Source organism: Hydractinia symbiolongicarpus, chromosome 9, assembly GCF_029227915.1.
Source record: "Hydractinia symbiolongicarpus strain clone_291-10 chromosome 9, HSymV2.1, whole genome shotgun sequence".
Classification (NCBI taxonomy): Eukaryota; Metazoa; Cnidaria; class Hydrozoa; order Anthoathecata; family Hydractiniidae; genus Hydractinia; species Hydractinia symbiolongicarpus.
In genome coordinates this window covers 13,490,254-13,501,256 of record NC_079883.1, presented here as the reverse complement: position 1 = coordinate 13,501,256, position 11,003 = coordinate 13,490,254, and the positions used below count along the sequence as shown (strand labels likewise).

General features: G+C 35.7%; 1 protein-coding gene across 1 annotated transcript; it reads right to left on the bottom strand.

The window, feature by feature from the left end:
* Window positions 1-660: 660 nt before the first annotated feature.
* LOC130657297 (nuclear exosome regulator NRDE2-like) lies at window positions 661-10,835 on the bottom strand. Its single transcript, XM_057460277.1, has 7 exons — window positions 10,526-10,835; window positions 7,029-8,210; window positions 5,745-5,877; window positions 4,266-5,114; window positions 2,999-3,641; window positions 2,495-2,695; window positions 661-1,077 (listed from the first exon to the last, which is right to left on the bottom strand). The coding sequence occupies exons 1-7, from the start codon at window positions 10,587-10,589 to the stop codon at window positions 955-957; spliced, it is 3,195 nt and encodes a 1,064-aa protein (XP_057316260.1). The 5' UTR covers window positions 10,590-10,835; the 3' UTR covers window positions 661-954.
* Between the last annotated feature and the right edge of the window lie 168 nt (window positions 10,836-11,003).

Genomic DNA, 11,003 nt, shown 5'->3' with positions numbered 1-11,003 from the left:
ATGAGCGACCAATTCAAAATAGTGAAATTTATCCAGCGAAAACTGTCCAATTCCAAATATCGCGAAGTTTTTTTTGCAAAAATTTACCAATTCGTCGATTGCGAGAAGTTTACCAAAAAAATTCGCGAGTTTTTATACTCGCGAAAGTATTTTTGATAAAACCTGGTCTCCAGGAACCCTTTTGTTTTTTTTATATTAGGGACGACATTCTTTATGTGGTATATAGCTAGGTAACATTAATATTTCTGAGTATCATATTCTGTAGAAAAACCTATCGTAACATTATATTTCCAGAATAAAAGAACCTATCCTCTTTTGGTTCACCATTTTATTTATCGCTTGCAACTCTCTTCATACTCGCAGATTGTTTGTTTACAAATTCTAAGAATAATTAATGGTGCAAGGTTAGCAATCATATTGAGGGTCCCGAGCTTTCTTCTGCTTTTTCTTCGCGCCGTCCTCAATATAAAAAAGCAAAAAGGGGTCCTGGGGACAATAAGCACGATAGGGAATGGTAACTCGACCGACCTCGTTCCTACTTTTTCACAAAAAAATGCCCTAAAAAGAATGTTAAGAATTTTGTAGAAATTCTCATTTCTCTATGTCAATTTAGCTTCGACAAGCAAAAAATTGGGGTCAAAGTTAAAAAAGAAAGGCAAAAACAGTATTTTGACGTATTTCACATGACCAGTGACGGCGTCACAACATCCCTATTGATGCAATCCATATTGTGACACCAAAGACTAATTAATAACAACATTTCGTTCATTTATTATTTTCTTGTGTAAGTGTTCGCACATATTGTGATTTCCTTGAAACTTAGTCTCCAGGTCTTTATGGTTACGGGAGAAACACTGCACTTTATATATGGTTACGGGAAAAGCACTGCACGTGACAACCCTGAAAGCCGTACGACTCTGGGAAGCCAATTTATCTTTCTATTTTCGTGAATGTTTAGTTTTCCAACAGTATATCCAACTCCTCCACTATAAGTTTTACACGCAGTTCTTTCTCCATCATCAAATCGTAAGCTTCCTTGAACATGTTCAAATGATCAATCGCTAGTCGATATAAAATCTAAAAAAACAATTCATGGTGAACCAAATTACCGTACACGATGGAAGCAAATACCGTAAATGACAGATCAAGCGCCCGGGGCGCTTAATTAAAAAAACTTCATCTTGACAGAGGCGTATATTTGGCAGGGACCGCTTATTAATTTTCTTTTAAAAAAGCAAATTTTTTGAACTTCATTCTCATAATTTTTATCAATAAAAAATAGAAATACAAAACGAAACGAAAACGGAATACAAACGAAAAGTTGGACCTGTAGTCTCTGCCAAATTTTAGGAAACAGAATTTTGAAAATCTAGAAAAAATTTACCCACTTTGAAATGACATTTGATGAATGAAAAAAAGTTAAACGCCCTTTTTACACATAATTTTATTTTAATAAAACCTATAGTCATAGTAAAAATCGTTGTCTGAATAAGCGCCTCCTTTTCTCGAGGGGTGCTTATTAGAAAAAAATTGGACACGGGGTGCCTAATCCGTCATTTGCGGTAATTAATAGCACTGAGGTTTTTAAGAGCGCTTAGGGTGAGCAGTGAGTCTCTGGTTAAAAGTACGTGGTCACGCGACCAGGTACTGCCCGCCTTTTCTGGTAGTGAAAACACGAGACAGGAAGTTAAATTATGTAATGGTTTGATATTGACCAACAAATACATGCTGAAAACCTTAAATTTGTTAGAGCCACATGAGTGAGAGATAATTCAAAAAATATTACAACTACCCTAAAACATGATTGGAGAAAAATGTGTGAAATTCGTGATCTGAATAATATGCTGAGATAGTGTGAGGGAAGAGAATATACTCTATACTAATACTCTATACTAAATATTTTGAGCCTAGCCTAATTATAACTTTTTCTTATCAGTTGAGGTTTGTTTTATTTGAGCCTCGTTTCTATTTTATCTTCAAACTCACACCTATTTGTTTATTCCATCTTATATTTGTTTTTGTTTTTTGAATATAACATGCACACAGAGTTTATTGAAAAGGACGATGGGGCACGCAATAATTTTTTTAGGAAGAGACATGTTTTTGGTATTCCGCTCCTTTTTATCTTTTTCATGTATGTTCTGTTCCAAGTTTTTGCGTGGGGAAATTTTATGTTCTATGAAAACATCGTTTTATTTGTACAAAACGTGCGAAAAGTAGACCGTCAGTGAGGCCAGGCAATTTTTATTTTTATTTTCGTTCACATTTCCATAACTACAATATGAATTTCGTCGACGTCTCTACGTTAAATCGGCTTTCTACAAAGACAATATTTTCAACGTGCTATACTACCCGAATCCAGGTAAAAGACGACAGAATTTTGCTCTGACATTTAAAAAATTTACTAAATTTTTGACTCAGTTATGAAATTTATATGAGTTTTCCAGGCTCTCAAGATCGCTGGCCACACTTACTGTAAAACATTATTACATACCTTTCCACCAGGACAACTTCGCAAGGATGTGTAGAACGTATCCCTCGCCATCTTTTCAGTACCGAACTTCAATTGAAAGTCAATATATTTTATCCATAGGTCGGCGCAGTACCTAAACTTCTCTGTGCTTAGCAAACGTTGATACAAGGCGCGAATACGATTATGTACACCGCTCTGTGCGTCCACAAATTCCAACGATACCTGTAGATGAAACAGAATGGTTCCTTAAGCCAATGGGGTTTTTTTACCTTTGCGTGTTGTGGTATTAAAATTTAAATTCTACAGAAACTTGTGATTTTTGAAATTATAGGGAAATTCGTCCCGTATTTCGCGAACCAAAATATAGAATAACTAACAAAATTTCTTAAGTTTAAAAAATTTGGTCATTTCTAGTTCTAATCATCGCTAAATTCTTTAGGCGTTTTGTTAATCCAACAAAATGTTCAACCCGAAGCAACGACGATAAAAACAAAATACGAAAAAACAAAATAAAAACAAACTCACTGATTCAGCTACCGGTAGTGGACTAACATACTTTAATCTTTGTTCTTCATACTCCACAGCGTGTAGCCACGGATCCACCGCTTCGGTGTTCTTAATAAGGTTTTTATAAAATCTCCGAGCATGCAGACTGTCTAGGCCGTGTTGCTTCACATTAATAAACAAACTATTCAATGACGTATTATTTGGATATCGCTCGAAACAACTTTCAAGCGTGGTCTTGTATATGGAAAAACATTCATAGTTACATTTGCAATGCGAGTGCATTAGAACTAAAGCGTGTAGAAATATATCAACAAGTCCTTCGTGTTGTTTCGTGCAGGAGGAGAACTCAAGAATTTCTTTGCACGCAGTGTGCAGAGATTCGAAACCGTTAAAGAAATATTCGAACACAATGTAACAACACAGAAAGTCTCTTTCTCTCGAGTTCAGTAAATCTCTTTTGTTCAACAGCTGCGCATGCTCGGATTTTAACAGACTACAAACTTTCAATAGGTCTACAGTGTTTGCGTTTGAAGACAAGTCGAGATCATTTCCAGTCACAAAAGCACAAAGTATTTGTAAAACCTGCTTCTTTATTCCGCTCGAGACACGAATATCGACCTCGTTATTGCTTGAGTCCAAGAGGTGAAGATCAATCATGGACCTAAAAATCATAGAAGGTATAGCTATTAGCAACTTTTCCTGCACTCAATGAAGGGTTATCTCTATAGCGGGCACCATATCAGGACTTTCAGAGTGTTCGCTCCAGGGAGGTGCCCGTACATAGAGGCTCTTTCCAAAATGGTTTATATTCTTTACTCTTGGGTTTTAGAGTATCGTAAATCCTGAAAATAACAAAGATCGGAGAACCCTTAAACGAAATTGTAACACATTGTTGAAAGAAATATATAAAAAGACTACTCAAGCTTCTCCCAAGAATTATTTTATATAATCCATTGTTGACTGTGTCCGCTTTAACGAGTAATGTTAATTAGGACCACTATATAAAGATGACCGCTTTGAAAGGTTCTCTATATAGAGGTTTTTCTATGAGAGTTTGACCATCATTTCATCTATTGGCGAGAGAAGGGATCGCTGTGAAGAGGTTTCTGCTATAAAGGATGTTCGCTACACTGTTAATTCAAATTCTAAAAGCTCGTTAAGTACAGTGGTATCATTATGAAGCCGTGTTACTTTAACATAAAATATAAGCTGGAAAGGGTGTCTCAAAAGATAGCCAAACGCGACGAATAACGTATTGTACTAAACGCTATTATTTTCGACCTACCTGACCGAGGAGGCGATACGAAAGTGTCTCTTCCCCACCTTCGTAGAACATAACCGCAGCGTTGTGAAGTATATCTTCTTCGCGTCGTCGTGACGACCAAGCTTCCATTCGTACATTGCGTACATATCCCACAATGCAACACAGTTACCGTTAGGCGGGAGTTTCAACACGCTTTTAACAAATTTCTTAATCTCTTTTCCGTACGTTTTGCAGTTCGATTGGTTTGAAGTAGTTTCGATTTCTTTACGGAATAACATTGTCTCAAAATGGAACCAAATCTGCGATAGTTTTTTGACATATTTATCTCCAAACAAGCTTAATGACTGAGACAATATTTGTCTCGCTTTTCCAACACACCCTACATTAAACGCATCAACTTCAGTCAGCAAAATCGACTTTAAAGAAACATGGCTAGCACGCACTGTAGAATGGCACAAACAAACACCTGCGGCGTTCTCAAGATAAAAATATTTGGAAAAACAATTTAGCACGTCGTTTGACAGCATATGCTTAGGTATAGGGACTCCAAGCAGAAGCAAGAAGGATATTAGCAACTGGAACATTAAATCGGGCGAAGGTAGATTGAACAGAGCAAAGGAGATATCGTCGTAAAGCACAATCCGATCCGTATCTTCACAGTCGTCATGACAACCACGAAATGGTTCGAACTGAGACATTTCTCGAATTATTTCAAGTTCGGTCCAAATTTTTTCCTGTAAAGTCTTTTTTTTCTCCTCGAGAACTTCATCAAAGGTGGGCGTAGAGAATGTTGTACACGTGATCAGCGTAGCAGGTACTGTACTCGCAGGAGGAGAGTGACAGCAAGCGCTCCATCCGTCTTCACTGAATCTATGATATAAAAAAACACGAATGAAATCGACGTTTGCTTCTACCATTTGCATGTATGATTATATATATCAGGTATCCTAAATGAACAAATACTCATTTCCTATCGATCGATGTCGATTGCCCTTCCTCAACATTTCGATAAGGGTGCTTAGGGTTGCTTATTCAGACAGGAGCGTCTGAGTAAGCACCCACCCTTGAACGAAAAAGGTCGCTAATTTAGGCACACAGTGGTCATGCGTGAGCGCTCAAGGATAAAGAACTACAAATTTTACTAAATAAACACTCCAGACAGTTTTTAGGTCACATCACTGTACACAAACCGAACCGCAACAAAGGGATTGGAGTTGTACATAATGCAGAGAGCGCCTCAATCTAATATATTCTTATCTCTACCTAATCTAGGCTAGATCCTCCAAATATAACTTTAACTCCCTTTCGTATAAAAAACTTTAGATATGTCGTATTAATTTAGCGTGTAAGACAAGATAAACTCGTTTTTATAATTGACTGTTGATGACTTTTAAGAGAGCTTGTATGAGGAATTCTTCGGGTCTTCCGCAACCTGCGGTCCCCGAACGACCTTGTTATGCTGTTCTATTCAAAAAAACTTGAAACCTAGCCATATCATACCTTGGTACGCCTGAGTCGAAAAACACTTCAAATCGCTCTTTCTTTTGTTTTAAGTTTTCGTGTGAATCATGCGGCGTGTTGAGATTGAACTCGATCATACATTGGAGAATACACACTGCTTTCTCGCTACAACCTGAAAGAAAAACGAAACCTTCTGCTTTCAAGCATAAGAAGACCTTCAAATCTTCACGTAACACTGTTTGCAGTACAAGAAGTATTATTTTGAAATTATTATCGCTAAGAACCTCATCTAGAAAACAAAAATATTTGTGAATTATTACTACTCAAACTTTGCAATGAAATTACTTTTTTCTTGGAGCTTGGAAGAAATCATTTATCATAGACAAACTAACTTACAATAACGAGGTTTATTCTTCGTGTGTTAGGTATCCTCAAAAATGATAATAGACACCACTCACAAAAATAAATCTCCGTTAAAATTCATAAATATGAAGATTTTAAAGAATTGTATGAATAAAAAAATGAGAAATATTCAGTTTTTTTTATTTTGGCATAAGCAATATTTTTTTTCGCCTTCCACAAACTTTCTCAAATGCTCCTGGAACATTTCGGACATAAACTGCGAACTTCACCAAAATTTCCAAAATTTTTGGCACTTACCTCCAGCGCAAAATCAAGCACATATGAAAGAGTTTTGAAAGTTATCTCTTCATTTTTTTAAAAATCCTCATCAGTTCTCGAGATATTTGTCTTGAAAGTTGCGCTAATTATGCGAAATTGTGACGTCATGAACTAGCTCTAAAACATGTATTTTTTATTGTGCATAATTATGGTAACTAAATATTGAAATTTATGTAAAATGTTCAAAACGCCATATGAGCGGCTAAAAAAACGTCATGACGTCATGCATAATTAGTGAAACTCCTTAGTCCAAAAAAATCAAATTCCTAGACACGTTTTCAAAGTCTTCATATAAAATTAACTTGTCTTTTCGCTGGAGGTAACCTTTAAAATATTTCAAACATTGTCAGTTCTCGAAATTTAACCTCCACACGAATCACGAAAACATTAATTTGCAAAAATAATTTTAAATTAATATTGAGAAACAATCATAATCATTTGGTGGACCCTCTTTCTTCATCGCGCCTCTTGTGGTTGAAATTGCCAGCATCAAAATAACAAAAAATAATTGCAACGAACTAATTCAAGAAAAACACAAGACTACTGCAATAAAGACTCGGTATACCCCTCCGCAAAGTCCGCAAATAAAAACAAGCAAAGCATTCCTAGCCACTGATTAAACAAAACAAAAAAACTTCTTACCAGCCCTCCATAAAAATATGACGAACTGCAGTAGGACAACCAATAGTGCCTCTTCAGCGTTCTCTTCTGGTTTGTGTGTGCGTAAGGTACCAGTATAAATACCGAGCAAAGTGCGGAAACAATTTTTGTACGCTTTCACAACAGAAGAAAGGGTCATTGACATTAAGTCTGATTGTACGTACAGCAAATACTCCTGCCATAAAAGGCTACAGTTCGGAAATTTAAACAACCAACCCTTCCACTGTTCATTCACTCTACTTGATGACCAGATCTCTTTCACTAGATGCGCGTATTTCAATATTAATTCAATGGAGGTCGGGTTTCTGGTCATGGCTTTGTCCAAAATGCTCAATTTCTTTTCAACAATGGCTTTGGGAGTTTTTTTCAAACCTTCCCCTTCTTCGTTTTTACTACTGGCTGTGATCAGGTTGTCTTGAAAATCAACAAATTCCAGCCATAGTTGAATATCGCGTGGATGATTTAAGAGCTCGGTTGAGAACTTTTTACTACCTTCCGTATAGCTATCCGTCACGTATCGAGAAACCTCAACACCTTGATCGATAACTTCATCTCGTTTAACAGGATTCCTGGCCAACGGAATAAATTCTTGACTTTCCGTCGAATGTACGAACGTCGTGTCACCGTCGTCGATGTCGAGAACACCATGGTTACCACTTAAAAAATAGCGTGTTTTTTCAACTTTGTTTTTCTTCCTCTTTCTTTTGTTAGGGTAAAGTGATATACTCTGTTTGTTACTCAAGCCTAAACATGTCCACTCAAAATGAGCACGAAACATGGCTACATCCATTTTGTACAAGCTATCAAATTCGGAATTATTTTTATCCGCGCGCTTATCTTTACGAAATGCATCTGAAGTGTCTAAGTTGGTATTTTCTAACCAGATGGTGTCAGGCTTGCTAACACGTTCCACCTTTGGTTGCTTCTTCTCTCTGGAATGCTTTTTTCTGTGTTTTTTCTTCCTTTTCTTCTTCTCTTTTTTTCTTCTTTTCACATGAGACTTCTCGTCTGACTCCCAACTGGAAGATAACGATGACGTGTCACTGCTTTCAATGTCCTTTTTAAGATTTATCGAAGAATTATGCCATGATTTTTCATCTAATTGTTCTGTACTGGCGAAGCTTGTAAATTCGTTGCTGTTTAGAACATTCTGTTGAGGTGTGTCTAAAAGAAGAGATTTAATATTAGAAAGACAACTAAATCTCTTGACGACTTGTTTCATTCACGTGTACGAAGTGAACAACATGATCAGATATGACGATCGGTCAACTTACTTTACTCAGTGGTTGACTTTCACATTTAGGCGTTGTAGAATATTCCAGAATCTTTTTAAATTATACACTAAACTCCACTGTTTTCTAGGTCTGCTTTAAATTTCCAGGTTTTATTATTGATTTTAAAACACTGGCAAGATTAAGAATTGGTTCCACGTGCAAATAGCTGCAGTATTACCAAAAAATGGTGCGCTTAGTGGCACACATGCACACCTCACACAGCATACTTTTAAATTATTCAAAAAAGAGTTTTCATGGAACAGCAGTTAAAATAGCAACACAGTATACCGCCTATCTATGGGTTGGGTTACACCTATTCCTGCAACAACAGTCACCGAAATTTTGTACTTTACGAAATAAGTTCTAACCCAGGACACTTTTTATTTTTTTGTGAAAGGTTGTAGTAAAAGTTCAAAAATTGCATTGTAACTTCGGTTTAAATAAAAACACAGGCTTCCAACCCGTCGTTACTTCGAACAATCACCTGCCATTTTTATTTTGCGGTATGAGTTGTGAATCGTGAATCGTGAAAATTGGATCCTATTCAAAATTTAATCAGCTGTTAAAATGACCCAGAACGTTATTGTATTGAAGTAGAAAAATCGTCAGTGTATCAACAAATTTTTAATCAAGTTTATAACACCATCAAAGGTGGAACAACCCAAGTACACTCAACATAAAAAGACTTAGCTAACCATATGAAAATTTTTGTTGTAACCAACCCTAGCTATGTGGCTGCTTTCACTTTATAGATAGGTAGCTAGCTAAAATAATAGAAACTGCCCCTTAGTAAGAATTAAATTGGTGAATATGACAGACAAAAAAACTCATGTTGGTTAGGAATAAAAGCAATTCATGCCGAACTAGATAAAAACCTTAGCTAACGTGACAACATAAACACTATCAAGTTTGTAGCCAATATCTTTAAAAAAGCTTTGTTAAAAATTTTGAAATAGTTAATAAATATGAACTGTACTTATCATAACATATAAAAACATAAAAAACAAATATTGCAGAAGAAGACAAAAAGTGGACAACACCACAGCTTCTAAAATGGCTTTCATTGCCCTAGCTCAGGCTCCTTCATAAACATTTAGAAAACTTATTCATTGGCTATACGTAAAATCGACCTTGGTGATTTGTTTACACTGCGCGGGCAATCAAAACAAAGTCACTAGAAATATAGTGCATTTGTTATTTCGTGCAAATATAAGTTTCGTGAGCTCGTGGTACGACTTTTTTCTATCGTGCGCACACAGAAGGAATACGGGTATTATTGTAAAGAAGGGATGAAAATGTTTTCCTTTATCAGTAATTTTGAAATTGCAAAAAAGATTTGCAATTATACTTTACCATTGCACATACACTTTAGAATTTAATCAAATAGGATATCATGGTCAAATCAACCTCACTTTCAGCATAATTTGACTGCAATAAAAGAATTATGATTTCAAAAAGAGAACTTCTCTCACCGTCAAAATATTTCTTGTATCAAAAATACTTCCCTGAGAATCCTACTTAATCCAGATAACTAAACGCAACAGAACGACAGAAAATTATTGGAATAAATACTTAAAATTAAGCCGAACTTCTCAACTTTGAGCACTTTACCTAATCACTATTTCGTCAACTGTTCTTTAGACCTTTGAAGAATTTGATTTAAAAGTTGGTTTTTAAATATTCTACTCTGCAAAATAGTACAAAACAAAGGAATTAGCCTGAAATCCAACTGAGAAAACAATACCCCGACTTGTATGAACGAGAAAATACCAATGAATTTGTGTAGTCAAACGAGTTATCTCGGTGTCTGTTTTTCTGGACTATGTAGTAATGTTAGACTCTAGAACCACAGTTATTTTCCATTTTGAATTATTGAACAAACTAGTCGACAAGCCCTGGGAATAACCCACAGAAGAGGAGTGGAAAAGATCCGTCATTTAAATTTTAATGCCGTTACAAAAAAAATTCAAAAAAGTACGAGACTAAAGAATACTCCTGTGACGAAAATTTTATGCAATTTTTTTTGTTTGATCATTTTTAGGAGTAAATTTCGTGTGTGTAGTACATGGAACTAATAGTCTAGCATGCTTACTGTGGACACTGTCTAGTGAAAAGTGAATACAGGCACATCATATAAAAATTTTCTTTGTGTACTTTTTAGGGTTACATAATCTGCATATACACAGAGAAGAAATGTATCCTTACCTGATTGCACAACATTATTCTGGATTATAACCGCAGCTGAAGGAAATAAAAGATTCTCTCCCATTCTATCAATTATATAACCTGGAAGAAAAAGACAAGCCAACAAAAATACATTTTCAACAAATGTTAATAATCTCCAACACTTTACAACACACTAAAACAGTAACAGTGTTAAACATATCATGACACCATAGAATCTTAGGTAGCCTTTACGTGGACCCAAAATATAATACAAATAAATGAGCTTTCAAACCTCCACAAAATTTTGTTGTTTTTACATAAAAAAAACTCATATCGGGCTTGTGCACATGCGCAATGACTTGGTACCCATGAGCAAAAACTTTGTAAATAATGCACGAGTTTACATAACCATTATGATACATATGACTAAAAGTTAACTTCCCTCATTTTGACCAAAATGAATTTAACACCGAAATGAGCTTCATTTCGCCGAAGTCATAAAGACTACAGTTGACTC

Excerpts from the sequence above, each read along its gene's own strand:
- LOC130657297 (XM_057460277.1), bottom strand. The coding sequence starts at position 10,589 with ATGGGAGAGAATCTTTTATTTCCTTCAGCTGCGGTTATAATCCAGAAT. Across the intron at positions 5,115-5,744 it reads TTCGACTCAGGCGTACCAAG|ATTCAGTGAAGACGGATGGA; the intron begins GTATGATATGGC and ends TTTATATCATAG. Across the intron at positions 1,078-2,494 it reads GAAGTTGTCCTGGTGGAAAG|ATTTTATATCGACTAGCGAT; the intron begins GTATGTAATAAT and ends TTGTTTTTTTAG.